General features: G+C 44.5%; 1 protein-coding gene and 1 pseudogene across 2 annotated transcripts in view; one reads left to right on the top strand and one right to left on the bottom strand.

Moving 5' to 3' along the window:
- Nucleotides 1-21723, bottom strand: part of SMARCC1 (SWI/SNF related, matrix associated, actin dependent regulator of chromatin subfamily c member 1) — a 168365-nt gene extending 146642 nt beyond the window's left edge. The window contains exons 1-2 of one of the 2 annotated variants that reach the window (XM_047772896.1): nucleotides 21417-21723; nucleotides 12451-12570 (exon numbers count right to left, since the gene is read on the bottom strand). In XM_047772896.1, coding sequence (XP_047628852.1) covers nucleotides 12451-12570; nucleotides 21417-21620 — 324 coding nt within the window. In that variant the 5' untranslated portion in view covers nucleotides 21621-21723. The remainder of the gene's footprint in view (nucleotides 1-12450; nucleotides 12571-21416) is intronic. The other variant, XM_047772905.1, reaches the window with a different exon arrangement.
- Nucleotides 3780-4279, top strand: LOC125123309 (peptidyl-prolyl cis-trans isomerase A-like; annotated as a pseudogene).
- Nucleotides 21724-22173: the final 450 nt, after the last annotated feature.

The following is a 22173-nucleotide window of genomic DNA, read 5'->3' on the forward strand; positions in this document are numbered from 1 at the left end:
ATCTGGCCACCATGTGGCACATAGAGTTCCCTGGCCAGGGATGAGATCTGACCCACAGCTATGACTTATGCAGCAGCTGTGACAATGCCAGATCCTTAACTCACTAGGCCAGGAAGGAGATTGAACCTGCATGCCAGCACTCCCAAGATGCCGATGATCCTGTTGAGGCGCGTGGGAACTCTCAGGAACAGTTTCTTATTCAAACTTTTACCATCAATACTCAGGAGAGTATCTGACTATGTAGGTAATCCATAAAAATTTTCTCAACAGTTCAACTGTACTAAAATCATTTAAAAATTCATGTGCATGTGGGAGTTCCAGCTCAGCAGGTTAAGAATCTAACTAGTATCCATGAGGAGGAGGGTTCAATTCCTGGCTTCACTCAGTGGGTTAAGGACCCGGCATTGTCACAAGCTGTAGCATAGGTTGCAGATGTTACAGATGCTGCTCAGATCTGGTGTTGCTGTGGCTGTGGCACAGGCCGGCAGCTACAGCTCCTATTCGACACGTAGCCTGGGAACTTCCATATGTTGTGGGTATGACCCTAAAAAGACAAAAAAAAAAACAACAACTTAAATTCAGGTCCATGCTACTGAGCAGATTACAAGAAAACATCTCTACACATAACTTCAGATTAAAGTCAGGAGCTCCTATTGTGGTGAGGCAGAAACGAATCCGACTAGTACCCATCAGGATGGGGACTTGATCTCTGGCCTCGCTCAGTGGGTTGGGGATCTGGCATTGCCGTGAGCTGTGGTGTAGGTCACAGAAGCAGCTCGGATCCTGAGTTACTGTGGCTGTGGCACAGGCTAGCAGCTGTAGCTCTGATGTGACCCCTAGGCCAGGGAACTTCCATAAGCTACAGATGTAGCCCTAAAAAAAAAAAGATTAAAGTCAACAGATACTACAGTTGAAAAATAAAAAGTATTATCAGGAGTTCCCATCATGGCGCAGTGGTTAACGAATCTGACTAGGAACCATGAGGTTGCAGGTTCAGTCCCTGGCCTTGCTCAGTGGGTTAACGATCCGGCGTTGCCGTGAGCTATGGTGTAGGTTGCAGACGCGGCTTGGATCCTGCGTTGCTGTGGCTCTGGCGTAGGCCAGTGGCTACAGCTCCGATTCGACCCCTAGCCTGGGAACCCCCATATGCCGCGGGAGCGGCCCAAGAAATAGCAACAACAACAACAACAACAACAAAAAAGACAAAAAGACAAAAAAAAAGTATTATCAGATATAGGCTAAAGAGGAGTTCCCGTCGTGGCACAGTGGTTAACGAATCCAACTAGGAACCATAAGGTTGCGGGTTCAATCCCTGGCCTTGCTCAGAGGGTTAAGGATCTGGCGTTGCCGTGAGCTGTGGTGTGGGTCACAGACACGGCTCGGATCCCACAATGCTGTGGCTCTGGCATAGGCCGGTGGCTACAGCTCCAATTTGACCCCTAGCCTGGGAACCTCTATATGCCACAGGAGCTACTCAAGAAAAGGCAAAAAAAAAAAAAAAAAAAAAAAGAATCCTACTGCAGGACTTGGGTCACTGCAGAGATACATGTTCGATCCCAAGCCCAGGACAGCAGGTTAAAGAATCTGGTGTTGCCGCAGCTGAGACACAAGTCATAGCTGTTGCTCACATTCAATCCCAGTCCCCAGGAACTTACATATGACTCAGGTGTGGCCATAAAATTCTTATTAAAAAAATTTTTAAATGTATTTAGATATATTTATATATATAAAATAACCTACACCTAGACACATCATATAGTGCAATTGCATAAGAGCAAAGACAAAGAGGTATTAAAAGCAACTAGAGGAAAAAAAGAATATTTAAAAAATCCCAACTAGGAGAATGCAGGACATGCAGATGTGCAGCTACTGGTGCAAGGGCTCAGGTTGCTAAGCTCCCAGGGTGGCTCTGGGGCAGTGAGCAGGATCTGGACCTCGACTGATGATGTCAGTTCCAAAATATGCCTCACTTGCACACTGATTCACAGTACCACAGAGATCGCAGGCCACCCCTGGGAAGAGGGCATGATTCTGAATGAGGACACACTGCCCGACCTGAGGACAGAGTTTGAGGTGGACTCAGATGACCATTCGGGCCAGTATACCTCCATTTTCCTGCCTGCCTGCCTTCCTTCTTGCATGCAGGCCTCACAGACCTGGAAGTAAAGGTGTCCCCCAACATCAAGGCCATGAAGAAGTCAGAGCCCACCACCAAGGGGGAGACTGCAGTGCTGGCCTGCAAGTTGGACTCCTTCCCGCTGGTCACCAAGTAGCTATGGTACAAGATGAGCAACTCCGGGGACCAGGGCATACACAACAACTCCCAAAGCCAAGTTCTTTGTGGTCTCCTCCAAGACCAAGATGGAGCTGCACATCCCAGACCTGGACCTGAACAAGGCCCAGGCAAGTACTTCTGCAACAGTACCAGCTTGAAGGGCACTGGCCAGGCGGCCATCATACTGCATGTGCGCAAGAGCTTCATCATCCTCTGGCTCTCTCTGGGCATCGTGGCCCAGGTGCTTGTGCTGGTCACCATCGTTTTCATCTACAAGAAGCTGTGGAAACCAGATGAAGTTCTGAATGATGAGGACACCGGCTCTGCCACACTGAAGAGCAGCGGGCACCCATTTTAACAACAAAGGCAAGAATGTTCACCAGAGGAACACCAGAAAGGCCATGAGCATGAGTCCACACAGGTGACACCAACCTGTCTAAACAGAGCAACCCAGTGTTCCCTGGTGTTTGTACAACCCCAAGCTCCTTCCTCTTAAGGAAACCCGCCCAGCAAAAGCAAACCACACTGTGCATTCAAATCACACATTACTCTCCTTTTTCAAAAAACTAAACTACATGGAGTTTCCGTTGTGGCTCTGTGGTTAACGAATCCGACTGGGAACCATGAGGTTGCAGATTCGATCCCTGCCCTTGCTCAATGGCTTAAGGATCCGGTGTTGCCGTGAGCTGTGGTGTAGGTTGCAGACGTGGCTCGGATCCCAGTTGGTGTGGCTGTGGCGTAGGCTGGTGGCTACAGCTCCAATTCAACCCCTAGCCTGGAAACCTCCATATGCCGCAGGAAGCAGCCCTAGAAAAGGGAAAAAAAAAACAAAAACAAAAAACAAAAAAAACCCTACAGTTTTCTATGTGTAGAATTCTATCCCTCAGGGCTTCTGCTTCTCTTTGAAACATTTCACAAGCATCTCAGGGCAGTTGTGAGGCTCCTGTGATGCTCCTGCTATGCTCTGTCCCAGCCCCCACCGCCTCCAGCCTGTGCCTTCACTATCCACAGCCTGGAGGGCCCCCCCCCCCCCCCCCGCCAGTCTCCATCACCCCCCTTCACATCTCCTGGGCTTTTGGCCTCCACATCTGCCACGATGGGTAGGGTGTGGAGGAGAGACCTTTTTCTGAGGCTCCTGCCCCCAGTCCATCTCCCAAAGCTGCTTGGCCCTGTTAGGCTGGAGCCAAGACCCTGCCCTCTGCAGAAGTCACAGGTCATGAACAATACCAAGCCTCCTGCCATGTGAAGCCAGTGCTGTCGGGTCACTGCAGGTCTGTGTGGTGACTCAGGCAGCTCTGGTCCCATGGCCCCCCTCAGAGCTCCCCGCTTCCCACACAACTGGGAACTCCTAGTGAGTGCTGCCATGACCTCCCCAGCTGGGCCTGAACCCCCACCCCACTTTCCTGCTCACCAATAAAGGATGACCCCTCTAAAAAAAAAAAAAAAAAATCCCAACTAGGCCAAGCAGAGGCCACTGTCAGGGATTCTCCTACACCAACCAGCCATGGACAACCCCACTCTGTTTTTCAACATCGCTGTTGAGAGTGAGCCCTTGGGCCTTGTCTCCTTCAAGGTGTTTGCAGGAAAATTTGCAAAGACAGCAGAAAATTTCATGCTCAGAGAACTGCGGAGAAAAAAATTTGGTTATAAAGTTTCCTGCTTTCACAGAATAATTCTGGGATTTATGTGCCAGGGTGATGACTTCACACACCATAATGGCACTGGTGGCAAGTCCATCTATTGGGAGAAATGTGATGATGAGAATTTCATCCTGAGGCAAATAAGTTCTTACATCTTGTCCATGGCAAACACTGGCCACAATACAAATGGTTCCCAGTTTTTCACCTGCATTTCCAAGACTGAGTGCTAGGATGGCAAGCATGTGGTTTTTGGCAAGGTGAAAGAGGATATGAACCCTGTGGAAATCATGAAGCACTTTGGGACCAGGAATGACAAGATAAGCTAGAGAAAATCACCACTGCTGACTATGGACAAATCCAATAAATTTGACTTGTGTTTTATCTTAAGCATCAGAACATTCCTTCTATAGCTTAGGAGAACACCCTTCCCCCCTCATCTGCTTGAAATAACCTATCATCTTTGTGCTCTCACTGCAGTTCTTTAGGTTCCATATTCTACTTATCGCCCTCCAAGTTCAGCTGGATTGCAAAGTTTATAATTATGAAATAAAAACTGAAAAAAAAAACTAGATTGAGATTTCGCAACAACAGTACTCTCAGTAAGTTACAAAGAATATTAAAACATGCTCTTTACTTAATGTAATAAAATTAGAAATTCACAGTAAGAACCAATCATTTAAATCATCTTTTGAAATAAAAAATGCAAGGGTCAAAGAAGAAATCAAAATAGAAATTAGAAAATAGAGAGTTCCTGTCGTGGTGCAGCGGTTAATGAATCCGACTAGGAACCATGAGGTTGTGGGTTCGATCCCTGCCCTTGCTCAGTGGGTTAACGATCCAGCGTTGCTGTGAGCTGTGGTGTAGGTTGCAGACGTGGCTCAGATCCCGGTTGGTGTGGCTGTGGCGTAGGCTGGTGGCTACAGCTCCGATTAGACCCCTAGCCTGGGAACCTCCATATGCCATGGGAGCGGCCCAAGAAATGGCAAAAAGACAAAAAAATAAAAATGAAATAAAAAAAAAAGAAATTAGAAAATATTTTAGGGAGTTCATGTCATGGCTCAGAGGAAATGAATCTGACTAGCATCCATGAGGACACAGGTTCGATGCCTGGCCTCGCTCAGAGGGTTAAGGATCCAGTGTTGCTGTCAACTGTGGTGTCAGTTGCAGATGTGGTTTGGATCTGACATTGCTGTGGCTGTGATACAGGCTGGTGGCTATAACTCCAATTTGATGCCTAGCCTGAGAACCTCCATATGCCATAGGTGCAATCCTAATTAAAAAAAAAAAAAAGAAAAGAAACTATTTTAGAAGTAAAAGATAATGAAACATTAGCTATCAAAATGCATGAACCACAGTTAGCATATCTTTATAAAAGAAAAAAGAAATCATGACCCTACCACCACCTCACAGGATAAACACAGATCAATTCTGGATGGATTATAGTTATAAAACGTAAAACATAAAACAATAAAGCCTCTAGAAGAAAACACAGCAGAATACAGCTATCACTTTAGAGTAGGAAAGATTTCATTATAAGAGCACAAAAAGCATAAAGAAAATACTTTATAAATTACTCTACCTCAAGGATTGGCCAACTATGGCCCAGAGGCCAAATCCAGCCCAATTTTGATTTTCGTAAGTAAAGTTTTATTGGAACAAAGCCACACTCATTGTCTGCGGCTACTTTCACGCAACATAAGCAAAGATAAGCTGCCGCGCAGACTGTGTATTTTACTAACTGACCTTCTGTAGATATTACAAATAAAAATATTTACTATCTGTGCTGGGAAAACTAGACAACTGCATGTGATAAAATGAAATTAGAATACTGTGTAACACCATACACAAAAATAAACTCAAAATGGATTAAAGACCTAAATGAGAGGCCAAACACTATAAAACTCTTAGAGGAAAACCTAGACAGAATGCTCTCTGACATAAATCACAGCAACATCTTGTTTGATCCGCCTACTAGAATAAAGACAAAGACAAAAATACGCCAATGAGACCTAAACAAACTCAAAAGCTTCTACACAGCAAAGGAAACCATTAAAAGAATGAGAAAACAACACACAGAATGGGAGAAAATTTTGCAAATGATTCAACCAACAAAGGTTTAATCTCTAAAACATACAAACAACTCCTATAATTCAACAACAAAAAAACAATCGACCCAACCGAAAAATGTGCAGAAGACTTAAACAGACATTTCAACCAAAGACTACACAGAGATGGCCAGCAGGCACATGAAAAAATGCTCAACATCACTAATTATTAGAGAAATGCAAATCAAAACTACTATAAGGTACCACCTCACACCAGTTAATGTGGCCATGATTAACAAGTCAACAAATAACAAATGCTGGTGAGAATGTGGAGAAAAGTGAACGCTCCTTCACTCCTGGTGGGAATGTACACTGGTACAACCACTATGGAAAACAGTAGAAATACCTCAGAAAACTACTAAATATAGAACTACCATATGACCCAGCAATCCCACACCTAGGTATACATTCAGACAAAAATTTCATTGAAAAAGACATATGCACCCATATGTTCGTCACCACACTGTTCACAATAGGCAAGACATGGAAACAACCTAAGTGCCCATCAATGGATAAATGGATTAGGAAGATGTGGCACATGTATACAATGGAATACTACTCGGCCATAAAAAGGACAAAATGATGCTATTTGCAGCAACATGGATGGAACTAGAGACTCATACTGAGTGAAGTAAGTCAGAAAGAGAAAGACAGCACATGTTATCATTTTTATGTGTAATCTAAAATATCACACAAATGATTTATCTCCAGGACAGAAAAGCTCATCAATATGTAGGGCAGACCTGCGTTTGTCGAGGTTGGGGGGAAGAATGGGATGGATTGGGAGTCTGGGGTTAGTAGATGAAAACTCTTGCTTTTGGAGTGGATGGGCAATGAGATCCTGCTGTATAGCACAGGGAACTATATAGCTAATCACTTGTGATGGAACATGATAGAAGATAATGTGTGAAAAAGAATGTATATATATGTATGACAAGGTCACTTTGCTCTATAGCATAAATTGATAGAACATTATAAATTCCTAATAAAAATTTTTAAATCAAAAATATAAAAAAAATAAAAATATTTACTATCTAGAATTCCCTGGTGGCCTAGTGGTTAAGGAGCTGGCACTGTCATTGCTGTAACACAGGTTCAATCCCTGGCCTGGGAACTTCTGCATGCTGCACACGTGCACACACACACACCCCACGCTGAAAAAAAAAATTTACCATCAGGCCTTTCACAGAAAAAATTTACTGATCCCTGCTCTATATTATAATTGAGAACCTTCTCGCTGTGCCTCAACAGCTTAAGAATCCGAACAGTATCCATGAGGATTCAGGTTTGATCCTTGGCCTCGATGAGCTGCAGTGTAGATCACAGACGAGGCTCAGATCTGGTATTGCTGTGGCTGTGACACAGGCCAGCCATCTGCAGCTCTGATTCGACCCCTAGTCTGGGAACTTCCATGTGCCACAGGTGCAGCCCTTAAAAGGCAAAAAAAAAAAAAGAATATCACCATGAGAATAAAAAGATAAGCTGACAAGAAGATACTTGGAATAAATATTTCTGACACAGAACCCATGTCCAAAATACGTAAGAAAAATTCCTTGAAAAAAAATAGTTCCCTGGAAGCCTAGTGAGTAAGAACTCAGCATTGCCACTGCTGTGGCTCAGGTCACTGCTGTGGTTTGAATTCTATCCCTGGGAACTTCCATGTGAGAAGACAGACGACTGGATTTTTTTTTTTTTTTAATGAGCAAAACGTTTAAATAGGCACTCCCCTAAAAAGAATAGCCCAATGGTCAATAAATACGAAAGGATGCTTAACTTCATAAATAATCAACAATTACAAAACAATGCAGGGAGGAAATGGGATGGACAGGGAGTTTGGGGTTAGTAGATGCAAACTACTGCATTTGGAGAGGATAAGCAATGAGATCCTGCGATATAGCAAAGGGAAGCATATCTAGTCACTTGTGATGTAACATGATGGAGAATATTGTGAGAAAAAGAATATATATGTATGTATGACTGGGTCACTTTGCTGTAGAGTAAAAATTGACAGAACACTGTAAACCAATTATAATGGAAAAAATCATTAAAAAAATAGTATTTTTAAAAGATTAGTTAAAAAATAAAATAGAAGGAATGATCTTGCTCCGCACATGAGTTTAACTAGTACCCACTAACTCCCAAATTTCTTCAATACAACCCTTTCTCTAGAACTCCAGATCTTATTTCCTACTATTTCTAAATCCAAGGTGCCTACAGGAAAGCCAACCTCAACACCTCAGTAGTTAGACTAAACTGAGTACCTTTCTCCAGAAACCTGTTTTTTTTTTTTAATTTTACTTGAGTATAGTTGACTCGCAATGTTATACTAGTTTCAAGTGCACAGCAGTGAATCAGTCATACATATAAATATCAGATATCAGCTTTTAAACTCTGGCTTTCCCCTTAGTGCTAGAGGTATCTTCTCAGTGTAGTCATCCCACCAAATTTTTTATTACAGCCCCACAACTTCCCCCTACCTAAAACACAAACACAAATCACAAGGTGATTACACTTTATTTAATTTTTTTTTTGTCTTTTTTTTAACTATTTCTTGGGCCGCTCCCGCGGCATATGGAGGTTCCCAGGCTAGGGGTCCAATCGGAGCTGTAGCCACCGGCCTACGCCAGAGCCACAGCAACGCGGGGTCCGAGCCGTGTCTGCAACCTACACCACAGCTCACGGCAACGCCGGATCGTTAACCCACTGAGCAAGGGCAGGGATCGAACCCGCAACCTCATGGTTCCTAGTCGGATTCGTTAACCACTGCGCCACGACGGGAACTCCTATTTAATTTTTTTTACTGCCGCACCCTTGGCATATGAAGTCAGACTAGGGATCAAATCCAAGCTGTAGCCACCAGCCTATACCACAGCAACAGCAATGCCACATCCAAGCCATGTCCACAACTACACATCAGCTCACAGCAACACCAGATCCTCAACTCACTGAGCAAGACCAGGAATCGAACCTGCATCCTCATGGATACCAGTCAGATTCATTTCCAATAAGCTATGAAGGGAAGCCCCTGATTACTCTCCTTTATGTTGTCTTTGAATTCACTCTTTCCTCCACGGGCTGTCACCACAGCTCACTTGGATTATTAGAGCAGCTTGCTCAAGGAGAACGAGCTTTCAAATGGTTTCCAGTCCATTCTTCATGTTGAAGCTTGAGGGATTATTCTAAAACCCAAAGTTGAATAAGTCCCTTTCTACTCTCTCCCTGCTATAGTTCCCAATCACTTCCAAGATAAAAGCTACACCTCTAACACAGTAACTCTGTCCTTTAACAACTGATTCTGGTCCATCTCTCAGCCTATTGTCTTCTGTTCTAACACTGTTGAACTATCTGCAACTACATTAAAGTATCAAATTTTCTCGGGCCTTCATGTTGCTATCATCATCTGAAAAATTCCATCTTCCACAGAATCTCCCGGAAGAAGTCATAATCTACTTTTAGGACTCAGTTCAAATGTCCTTTCCCCCAGAAAACATTTCCTGAGATCAGGAGCCTCAAAAGCTCTATTCATACAGTTCACTAGAGTGGAAGGCCACTGAGAACAAATGATATACTGTATTACTCTTCAAACTGTTAGAACTGGTCACATAATCAAAACATTTAATATCTGCTGAGCTCAAATTAGTGGGGAAAAGAAGTATTCTTTAATAAATGTTGCTGAGGGTAATCCCTTTGTGGCGCAACGGAAATGAATCATACTAGGAGCCATGAGGTTGCAGGTTTGATCCCTGGCCTCGCGCAGTGGGTTAAGGATCCGGTGTTGCCATGAGCTGTAGTATAGGCTGCAGATGTGGCTTGGATCTGGTATGGCTGTGGCGAGGCCAAGAGCTGTAGCTCCAAACTGACTCCTGGCCTGGGAACCTCCATAATGCCACGGGTATGGCCCTAAAAAGCAAAAAAATAAAAAGATTAAAAAAATGAATAAATAAATGTTGCTGGGATAACAAAGAATAATCAGGTGGAAAAAGATAAAACTGGATCCACTGCTCAGACTGAACACTGAGATAAATTCTAGATAGATAAAAGAGTTATATGTAAAAAAAGACAACACAATACCAGAAGAACAAATGGCTGAAAATTTTATCACCTATAAGTGGAGAAAGCTTCCCATTATGATTCAAAAAAAAGCACATCAGGAGTTCCCATCATGGCTCAGTGGTTAACAAACCCGACTAGCATCCATGAGGACTTGAGTTCGTTCCCTGACCTCACTCAGTCAGTTAAGGATCTGGTGTTGCTGTGAGCTGTAGCAGAGGTCGCAGACTCAGCTCAAATCCCAAGCTGCTGTGGCTCTGGCATAGGCCGGCAGCTAGAGCTCTGATTTTACCCCTAGCCCTGGAACCTCCATATGCCATCAGTGTGGCCCTAAAAGACAGACAAAAAAAAAAAAAGCACATCAATATATTTGACTAGGCATAACTATACTTTAATAAAAAATAAAAATTTAAAAAATAAGGGAGTTCCCATTGTGGCAAAGCAGCAGAAACAAAGCCTACTAGTATCCACTAGGATATGGGTTCAATCCCGGGCCTTGCTTAGTGGGTTAAGGATCCAACATTGCTGTGGCTATGGTGTAGGCCAGCAGCTGTAGTTCAGATTTGACTCCTAGCCTGGAAACTTCCGTATGCCGCAGGTGCAGCCATTAAAGGCAAGAAAAAAGGGAAAAAAAGGCAAAAAATTTTAACTATGGAGTTACTGCAAGGCCACAATGAGATGGGAGGTGTCTTGGGAACACTGGGACACAGGTTTGATCCCTAGCCCAAAATAATGGGTTAGGGAACAAGCGTTGCCACAGCTGTAGGTTAGGGTGCAACTGTGGCTCAGATCTGATTCTTGGCCTGGAACCCCATATGGCATGGGCGGCCAAAAAAATTTTAACTAAACGAAAATAAATGTCTGGATGGCAAAAATATCATAAGCAGGAGTTCCCGTTGTGGCGCAGTGGTTAACAAATCTGATTAGGAACCATGAGGTTGCGGGTCCGATCCCTGCCCTTGCTCAGTGGGTTAACGATCCGGCGTTGCCGTGAGCTGTGGTGTAGGTTGCAGACGCGGCTCGGATCCCGCGTTGCTGTGGCTCTGGCGTAGGCCGGTGGCTACAGCTCCGATTGGACCCCTGGCCTGGGAACCTCCATATGCCGCAGGTGCGGCCCAAGAAATAGCAAAAACAACAACAACAAAAAAAAGACAAAAAAAAATCATAAGCAAAATAAACAGATTTATTGCTAGATCAGGAAAATAATATTTTTTATTCTCAATTGTATTTGAGCAAGTCATTAAAACAAAAGGTTTAATGATAAAATAAGAAAAGAACACATAATCAAAGCTTTTGAGAGGTAAAAAAATGTCTACCAATAAAAAATTCAGTGGAGGCATCTAGCAGCAGACTGGCAACTACAAAAATTCAACCCATACTGGAAAATTGGAAGACAAAAAATTATGAAAAAACATATGACAGGTAATTCCTGGAAATCCAGTATTTGTACAGAGTTCAAAAATATAAAGAAATGGGAGTTCCCATTGTGGCTCAGTGGCTAACAAATCCGACTAGGAACCATGAGGTTGTGGGTTCAATCCCTGGCCTTGCTCGGTGGGTTAAGGATCCAGCATTGCCATGAGCTGTGATGAAGGTCGAAGACACGGCTCGGATGCCAAGTTGCTGTGGCGAAGGCCAGGGGCTACAGCTCCAATTAGACCCGTAGCCTGGGAACCTCCATAAGCCTCAGGTGCGGCCCTAGAAAAGGCAAAAAGACAAAAAATAAAATAAAATAAAAATTTAAAAAATAAAGGAATATAGGAGAACAGATATAACTATTAGACTGAATCTTCCCTGAGCTAAAGAAGCATAATTGGGCCTTCAGATAATGATTTATCACAAGTAGACATTATTTCTGAATTGTAAATATTAGTATTAAAAAGAAGAAAATCAAAAGGTAGTATCAGGTTTTTCCCTACAAATTTCAAAAGGAAATAAAGCATAACCCAGTATTTCTATAACAAGCCAAACTTTCAGTCAAAATATCAATGGCAAGAGGAACAGAATCACATTCTTACATAAGCTCAGGAAAATCCCACCAACAAAACATAAAAAATTCCACAAAATAGCATTCTAGGCATAGAACTGAATCAGCACAAAGAACATAGAACACTTGGTAAAAACAATAAGGAAGCTACAATATAGTTAAACGTTAAATCTCCGTAATAACTGTTGTGATATTTAATGCAAATGTTAATTGACTCCAGAAAAAGATGCTTCCTACAGTTAAAAAGCAGTAATATTCTATAGCTAAGATTCTGTAGAGATTCCTACTTTTCCTTATTCTATAGAATAGGAACAGTGAAGTAAAAGAGCTATAAACTATACCCAAGAGTACAAAAACTGAAGATGCTCCAGTGTGTTAAGATGATACACTTACAGGTAATTTGGTGAAGGCCGGGTTGGTGACATGCTTCCCAAAGGCATCTTCCTGGAACTGGAGAAGCTGCACCACCAGTCCAGCCAGCGTTTTATTCGTAGGAGCATCTGTATGAACATACTGCAAGATAAACACAGGGGTTCAAAAATTGGGACGACTGTGCTAAACACATTAGCTTACTTCCTAGTACCTAGGTACTAGCATGGCGGCAGATTTTTAGTGTCTGAGACATGCACTCTGATGTAAAAGTTTATATAAACAAATAGTGGCTGGAGTTCCCACTGTGGTATAGCAGGTTAAGGATGTGGCATTGCCACAGATACAGCTGGGATTTAATCCCTGGCCCAGGAACTTCCATATGCTATAGATGTGCCCATGAAAACCAAAACCAAAAAACAAATACGGGATACTGGGGGGCACTGGGAAGGGATATATAACAGATAGATAGTTTACACATCATAGCAATGCGACATACCAGAGTTCCTATCGTGGCTCAGTGGAAAGGACTCTGACTGGTATCCATGAGGACACAGGTTCGATCATGGCAATGCCGGATCCTTAACTCACTGATAAGTCCAGGGATTGAACCTGCATCCTCATAGATGCTAGTCAGATTCGTTTCCACTGCACCACAATGGGAACTCTGGTATCTCTCTTTAGATAAGAGGGATGTCAAAGAATTTGTGGACTTATTTGAAAAACAGCACAGTCAGCTCCCTGGTCATAGATTGTTTACATTCATCCCACATACAAAATACTCTGGCTAATAGGTCTCATTCCATTGTAGCATTATGCTTGTGTTTGAGGTACAGGATCTTGCCATTAATTTAAGGTAGTTCAGGTGCAGATAAGATGACTTGGGTTTGGTTTCTTGGGCATGGTATCTCTCATTCTTTTTTTATTTTTGTCTTTTTAGGCCCACACCTGAGACGTATGGAGGTTCCCAGGCTAGGGGTCGAATCCAAGCTGTAGCCGCCAGCCTACACCACAGCCACAGCAGCACGCCAGATCCAAGCCTTGTCTGTGAACTACTCCACAGCCTATGGCAACCCTGGATCTTTAAGCCACTGAGTGAGGCCATGATCGAAGGTCGCAGACGCGGCTCGGATCTGGGGTTGCTATGGCTGTGGTATAGGCTGGTGGCTACAGCTCCAATTGGACCCCTAGCCTGGGAACCTCCACATGCTGCGGGAGTGGCCCAAGAAATGGCAGAAAGATAAAAAAATTAAAAATAAATAAATAAATGAACTTCAAGACTATCTATACACGTCTCATCTAACATACTGTCACTCGGATGAGAAAAGTTTCATGGGGGGGGGGGCCCTACAGTTTCAGAATAAAAATGGCCAGGTTCAAAAACCCCATCAAAACGATTATCTTAGATATTTTAAAATTCAATTTTTTAACTAAAAAATATTTAACTGTTTACTTTCTCCTAATCACCCACAATAATTGTCAAACATGTAAATGAAAAGATAACATTTTTAACACATAAATGAAATTTGACATTTAACATATTAGTGTTAAACTTTATCTCATACCTACTGAAAAGGCAGCCAATGTATGACTACAAGGTTTTAAAAGTTATTAGAATTTAAAAGCTATCAAAAACTTTTTTTGAGTCTTAAGAAAACCATGCTGCTAAACTTTTTTTTGTTTGTTTTTTAGGGCCGCACGCACCCAAGGCATATGGAAGCTCCCAGGTTAGGGGTCAAGTCAGAGCTGTAGTTGCCAGCAGCCTACGCCACAGCTACAGCAACGTGGGATCCGAGCCGGGTCTTCAACCTACACAACTCATGGCAACGCCGGGTCCTTAACCCCTGAGCAAGGCCAGGGATCAAGCCCACGTCTTCATGGATAATAGTCGGGTTTGTTACCGCTAAGCCATGACAGGAACTCCATGAACCTTATTTTTTTAATCAAAAGGTAAATTGGAGTTCCCATTGTGGCTCAGCAAAAAAGGAATCTGACTAGTATCCATGAGGATGCAGGTTCAATCCCTGGCCTTGCTCAGTGGCTTAAGGACCTGGCGTTGCCATGAGCTGTGGTGTAGGTCACAGTTACAGCTCGGATCTGGCACTGCTGTGGCTGTGGCACAGGCCAGCGGCTACAGCTCTAATTCGATTCATTTCAGATTCATTTCTGCTGAACCACGACAGGAACTCTATAAAATCTTAAATCGTACTTCAGGAGTGAGCCAAACTTGGGGAAGAAACCCACCTGGGAACTTACTGGCTTTCGGATCTACTTCACCTCCAAAGAATCAACCTGCAGTCAATAAGGTGTTATCCTCTGAGAATCACTTACAACTAGGACAGAAATACAACCTCTCATGATTTCAAAGTTAGGATGAAAAATAGGTACCCAATAATATAAAGTAGGAAGCTTAGGCAGAGAAAGAGTCTTCTGTGCTTCTAGTAGACTTAAAATGCAGCCTCAGGCACACAGTTACCCTCTCTGTGCTTCAGTTTCCACTTACCAAAAGTGGTCACTCCGCTGGACTGCTTTGGCTAGTTGAAGCTCATGCCAATCAAAAAGCATTCACTCTCCCTTCCGTATTGCTAAGCCAACTTATTAATAAAGTCTAAATGGTTCCTGGACTAGTTAACCTGTCCATTTATTAAACAAATATTTACTGAGCAACTCCTATGGGCATTCAGAAGACAAAAACAACACAAGGAAGTTCTCTTTTAATTTGAAATCACCTGGACTTCACCAGTAAGAGCCTATGTCTATTTATTCCATAGCACTATGAATTCCTTAAAGAAAGAGTATTTGTAGCAAAAAAAAAAAGGGGGGGGGGTTGGAGCTAGGGAGAACACTGTATCCCAAATTTGCCATTCCTAACTATAATCTTAGAATTGATTTAAATCTGGAGCCTCAGGTTTCTCTCATGTTATCTATTATCCAAGATTATTGTAAAGATTTTTTTTTTTTCTGGCCACACCGGCAGAATGTGTAATTTCCTGGGCCAGGGATTGAACCTGCACCCAAAATGGAGCAACGCTGGATGCTTAACCTTCTGTGCCACAAGGGAACCTACTATTGTGAAGATTTGAATTACTTTTTTTTTTTTTTGGCTGCAGAACGCAGTGGTTTGATGTGGGATTTCAATTCCCAGACCAGGGATCAAGTCTGAGCCACAGCAGTGGGAATGCCAAATCCTAACCAAGAGACCACCATGGATGGAACTCCCTAAGTGAGTTACATTCCAAATGCCCAGAAATGGTGATGCTCAATTGTTCACTGAATGCATGCATAAGCCCATCAATAAAAATGGTACTAAAATGCCATGTTTATTTCATATAGTTGCTGAGATTTAACAATTTGAAAATTCGGAGTTCCCATCATGGCACAGCACAAACGAATCCGACTAGGAACCATGAGGTTGCAGGTTTGATCCCTGGCCTCGCTCAGTGGGTTAAGGACCTGGCACTGCGGTGAGCTGTGGTGTAGCCTGCAGACACAGCTCAGATCTGGCGTTGCTACAGCTGTGGCATAGGCCAGCAGCTGTAGCTCCAATTAGACCCCTAGCCTGGGAACCTCCACATGCCATGGGTGTGGCCCTCAAAAAGGACAAAAAGACAAAAAAATTAAATTTAAAAAAAAAAAAAAGACACAGGTTCAATCCCTAGCCTCGCTGAGTGGGTTAAGGATCCAGCGTTGCCATGAGCTGTGGTGCAGGCTGCAGACACAGCTCAGATCCCGAGCTGCTGTGGCTGTGGTGTAGGCTAGTGGCTATAGCTCTGATTCGAACCCTATCCTGGGAACCTCCACATGCCACTGGGTGTGGCCCAAAAAAGGCAAAAACAAAAAAAACCTCCAACAATGTGTACACTAAGTAGAAATATATCATGCACAGAAACAAAGAACCTTCTGGCTAATACTTTCATCACACCAACACCAACTGAAAAGGGTAAGCCCAGATGTCAAACCCAAGGGATATACCATTCTGAATCTGAGTAACCCAATAAATACACTCTGGCTTTATGAAAGCCTGAGAAGTCAAACCTAACTTTAACCTTATCTTTAAGGCCTGAGAGACAGAGCCAACATTAGCCTACTGGCCTCAACACTCTGGGACAAATCCTGCAGTCAAGCTAACGGCCATTTCCTCACCCACCCAAAAAAATCTCTGAAAGAATTCGAGGCTAAAACTGCCTGCTTAAAATTGTGCCCAAAGAGATGCACAAAGCTTGGAGACAAATGTGACTATTACTGTATTTCCTTTTTTCTTTTCTCTTCCTTGGTATCCAAAGGAATATCACTTCTGAGTATTTCTGTTAAAGCCACATTAACAAAGTAATACAATATTACAAGTCAATTAAAATGCAACAAAATGGGGTAAAAAACTCAGACTTGGGGAAAAAACTACATTAAGGTACATTAAGACCCAATGTAATAGTGTTCCCACTGTGATGTAGTAGGATCAGTGGCATCTTGGGAATGCTGGAATGAGGTTCAACCCCCGGCCTGGCACAGTAGGTTAAAGATCCAGCATTGCTGCAGCCTGCAACTTAGGTCCCAACTGTGGCTCGGATCTGATCCTGGCTGGAGAACTCCAGATGCCTGAGGGCAGCCAAAAAAGAAAAAACAAGAAAAAAGACCCAAAGTTTTGGCTAACGGACTCATGATTTAAAAAGACAGTACTTTCAGGGAGTTTCCTAATGGCTCAGCAAGGATCTGATGTTAACGCGTGGCTCAGGTCACCATTGTGGCGAGGGATAGATCCCCACTCTGGAATGCCACATGCACAGCCAAAAAAAAAAAACTTTCAAGAAAAACTATACTTCAATAAATTTTTTTTTTTTTTGGTCTTCTTAGGGCCATACCCGAGGCATATGGCATTGCCTCGGGTATGGCCCTAAGACTTGGAGTCAAATCAGAGCTGCAGCTGCTGGCCTACGACACAGACATAGCAATGCTGGATCCTTACAACCCACTGAGCAGGGCATTGAATCCGTGTCCTCTCGGATAATAGTCAGGTTGATTACCACTGAGCCACAATGGAACTCCCCAATAAAATAAATTTTTGGTTTGTTTTTTGCTTTTTAGGGCTGCAGGTGCAGCATAAGGAAGTTCCCAGCCTAGAGGTCGAATGGAAGCTGAACTTCCATATGCTGCATGCACGACTACAGGGGAAAAAAAAAAAAAAAATTAAGTTAAAAATGAATAGGAAAGGAGTTCCCATCGTGGCTCAGTGGTTAATGAATCCGACTAGGAACCACGAGGTTGCAGGTTTGATCCCTGGCCTTGCTCAGTGGCTTAAGGATCCGGCATTGCCATGAGCTGTGGTGTAGGTTGCAGACTCGGCTCAGATCCTGTGTTGCTGTGGCTATGGTGTAGGCTGGTGGCTACAGCTCCAATTAGACCCCTAGCCTGGGAACCTCCATATGCCGTGGGAGTGGCTCTAGAAAAGACCAAAAAAAAAAAATGAATAGGAAAAAATACTTTCATAATATAAATATATTCAATTCCCTTAGCTACTACCAGAAGCTCTTGTCTACACAAAAAAGGGACCATTTTACCACTATATAAGGAAAAACAGTATTTTTGTCTATTTACATGTAGATGAGAAAAATCTACAATCCCAAACGTGACTCCAAAATTTCAGAGGGAAAAAAGTCAAAGCATCTTAGAGTTCCTGTCGTGGCTCAGTGGTAATGAACCAGACTAGTACCCATGAAGAAAAGGGTTCGATTCCTGGCCTCACAGAGTGGGTTAAGGATCCGGCATTGCCATGAGCTATGGTGTAAGTTATAGATTCGGCTCAGCGAGTTGCTGTGGCTGTGGTATAAGCGGCCGGGAGCTACAGCTCCAATAAGACCCCTAGGCTGGGAACGTCCATATGCCTAGAGTTCAGCCCTAACAACAACAAAAAAAAGAAAAAATTCAAAGCATCAAAAAATGTACTATAAGGAGTTCCCATTGTGGCTCAGGGCTAGTGAACTCAACTAGGATCCATGAGAACTCAGGTTCAATCCCTGCCCTCACTCAGTGGTTTAAGGATCCTGCGTTGCTATGAGTTGTGTAGGTCGCAGATGCAGCTAGGATCTGGCATTGCTGTGGCTGTGGCTACAGCGCCAATTCAACCCCTAGCCTGGGAACTGCCATGTGCTCTAGGTGTGGCCCTAAAAAAATAAAAAATATATACATATACATATATACGTATGCACACATTTTATATACAAATATGTGTGTATCCATGTGTGCGTGAATACTTATATATATATACACACACATACACATACACACTGTAGGGGTTCCAGCTGTGGCACTGTGGGCTAAGAATCCAACTGCTGGAGTTCCCCATGTGTCAAAAAAGGATCAGCAGCGTCTCTGGCAAGCTAAGATCCAGGTTTGTTTCCCCAGCCAAGCACAGTGGGTTAAGGATCCAGAATCACCGCATCTGTGGCTGAGATCTGATTCCTGGCCTGGGAACTCCCTATGTCCTGGGGCAGCCAAAAAAGAAAAAAAAAAAAAAAAAGAATATAACTTCAGCAGGTGGGGTTGCTGTGGAGGTGAAGATTCGATCCCTGGTCTAACACGGTGGATTCAAGGATTTGTCATTCCCATAGATGCAGCTCAGATTCAACCCCTGGCCCAGGAACTTCCACAGGCAGTGAGTACGGCCATTTAAAAATCACAAAACAGGAGTTCCTGCCGTGGCGCAGTGGTTAATGACTCTAACTAGGAACCGTGAGGTTGCAGGTTCAATCCCTGGCCTTGCTCAGGGTGTTAAGGATCCACTGTTGCCTTGAGCTATGGTGTGGGTCGCAGACATGGCTCAGATTCCATGTTGCTGTGGCTCTGGCATAGGCCAACGGCTGCAGCTCCAATTCAACCCCTGGCCTGGGAACCTCCACATGCCGAGGGAGCAGCCCTAGAAAAAGCAAAAAGACAAAAAAAATTAAAAAAAAAACAAACACAAAACAAAACAAAAAACAAAAGCGTTCCCTTCATGGCTCAGTGGTTAGCGAACCCAACTAAGATCATGAGGACGCAGGAACAATCCTTGGCCTCGCTCAGTGGGTTAAAGATACTGAGTGGCTGTGAGCTGTGGTATAGATTGCAGACGCGGCTCAAATTTGGCGTTGCTATGGCTGTAGCACAGGCTGGCAGCTGTAGCTCTGATTCAACCCCTAGCCTGGGAACTTCCACATGCTAAGGGTCTGGCCGTTAAAAAAAAAAAAAAAAAACACTGTAAGCAAAAATACACTCTCACTTCCTAAAACTTCAGATAAGAAATGGTTACCTCTGTCCCTAAAGAACTCCTTTGTCCATTACACCATATCTCAGAACAAAGAAGATAGCTGTCTATCAGGAAATGGACCCTCTTCAAGACACTGAATCTGTTGGTGCCCTTATCTTAGACTGCCCAGCTTCCAACACTATGAAAAATAAATTTAACTGGAAAGAAGAGACAATCACATCTGAAAGCACCCAAGTGATGTAATGTCAGCTCTTCCACTTGAGCATAATGTCAAAAGAACCCAAGATCCCTCCAGGTGCCTAACAACTAACTTCCAAAAGCTAATAAGCTTCACGGTGCTGTAACCCCAAATGAGCAGGTTTCTAGACTACTTTATCTTTTCACTCACTCAACAAATATTTACTGGAGTTCCTGTTGTGGCTCAGTGGTTAACGAATATGACTAGGAATCATGAGGCTGCGGGTTCAATCCCTGGCCTCATTCAGTGGGTTAAGGATCTGGTTTTGCTGTGAGCTGTGGTGTAGGCCGCAGACAGCTCGGATCCCTCATTGCTGTGGCGTAGGCTGGCAGCTACAGCTCTGATCAGACCCCTAGCCTGGAAAAGGCAAAAAGACAAAAAAAAAAAAATTGACTAAGCAACTACTAAGGGCAAGACAATTGAGTACTAAACATGTTCCAGGACACGTTGCAAGTGAACAGGCCTGACAAAGGTCCTTACCCCAGTGGCTGTGGTCCATAATGGGGGAAGTAGAGAACTGAAAAGCAGGGACACAGACAGTATTTTTGGTATTCTGCTTTCTTACACCTCCTAAGGGAGTCATCTCTAATTATTTACATAAAGGGTGAGCTAAGGAGTTCTCTTAGGGTGCAGTGGGTTAAGGTTTCTGCGTTGTGACTGCAGTGGCTAGGGTTGCTGCTGTGGCTCAGGTTCAATCCCTGCCCCAAGAACTTCCTGCCTTGGCCACACGACTTGGAGGCACCGAAAAAAAAAAAATAAGAAGCTAAAAAATGTGTTATTAACAAAGGACTAAGTCACAACTTTCAATACCACCGACTCAGTAGAACTTACACTCCAAGGTAGGAGAAACAAGTTATTGAAAAGAATAATCTTAAAAAGTGGTATGAAGAAAACAAAGGTGACATGAAGTAGGGTGTAACATAAATAGGGTTCTCAGGGAATGCCTCACATTATGTACAAGTGAACATTATCTCATACAACCCCACTATACATAAGCAGACGTAAGGTGAGGTAAAAGCCCCTTTTAATACGTCTCATCAATACTCTGATTGTATTAACCAGCTGTTACTAATGTCCGGGTACAATCATCCACAGTCCTGTTGGCATTTCAATAAGAGGTCACCTAACCTTAGCCACCTAACCTGTGAAGACTACTCTCTAAATAAAACTTGCAGCTACTTTTACAACTCTAGCACAGTTTTAATAACCACGGTTCACACATCTAAAGCAGCCAACAAAAGAGAAAGATTCACACCCTCCGGGTTGCTGAGCTCGACCTGCTCCTTCACAAGAGTTCGCCCCGGGAGCCTGGGCTCCAAGGAGAACCCAGAGGGCCGGCGGAGCCCAGAGCGCGCTGGCGCCGAGAGCGCACCGCGGGGGCGTGGTGGTCCAGGCTCCTGCCTTTGTTGTCCCTCGTGGCGCGCGGGGGGAGGGGCGGCCCGAGGCCCGCGAGGCCACTAGCCGCCCCCGGCCCCCTTCTCGTGGCCTCCCCGCCCTACGGGCGCGCGAACCTACCTTCTTGTAGTGCTTGCCCAGCCAGACCCGCACCGAATCCAGCTGGGACACCGTCTCCGGGCTCTCCCAAAACTTGCTGGCCGGGCCGCCGTCCTTCCGCCGATAAACAGCCAGGCCAGCCGCCGCCGCCGCCACGCCTCCCGTGCCCGCGGCGCCCGCCGCCGCCGCCAGCCCGCCCCCGCCGCCGCCCGCCGCCGCGGCCATGGTCGCCGTCCGTCGTCCCCACCGCCTCGCCCGCCCCGGCCCTCGCGGTATTCCCCGTTCGCACGCGCGCGCGCGCGCAGCCGCCACCGCCGCCTCCCGGCCCCGCCCAACCAGCCTCCTTCCGGCACAGATACCCGACCCCGCCCCTTCTCCGGACCGGCGCCCTAACCGACGGGGGCACGCGTACACGCATGCGCAGCACTCACGCCAGGCCAGCCTCAGAACAAATCCACCCGCCCCTTCCGTCATCTGGGGCTGCCTGCGCATCCTCTCCGCCACCTAGACTCGCTTTCTGTGCCTCTGGCAGTTTCCTGGTTCCCTTTGTCGAGTCGTTACGCGGTCTACAGGGGCACGGAGATTCTTTGTAATCGACTGTAACCGCCCGGAGAAAAGGGATGGTGTGAGATGTTCCAAGGGAGAGCCTATATGCGGTGTCGCATGCCGGCGGAGAAACCCACAATCCAGGTGGGAATCTCTGCCTGCCCCCACTTGCCCTCAGACTTTCTTCACGAAGTGACCTTGTCGGTCTTTACAAAACACTCACATGGGACGA

This window comes from Phacochoerus africanus, chromosome 1, assembly GCF_016906955.1.
Source record: "Phacochoerus africanus isolate WHEZ1 chromosome 1, ROS_Pafr_v1, whole genome shotgun sequence".
In the NCBI taxonomy this organism is placed as follows: Eukaryota; Metazoa; Chordata; class Mammalia; order Artiodactyla; family Suidae; genus Phacochoerus; species Phacochoerus africanus.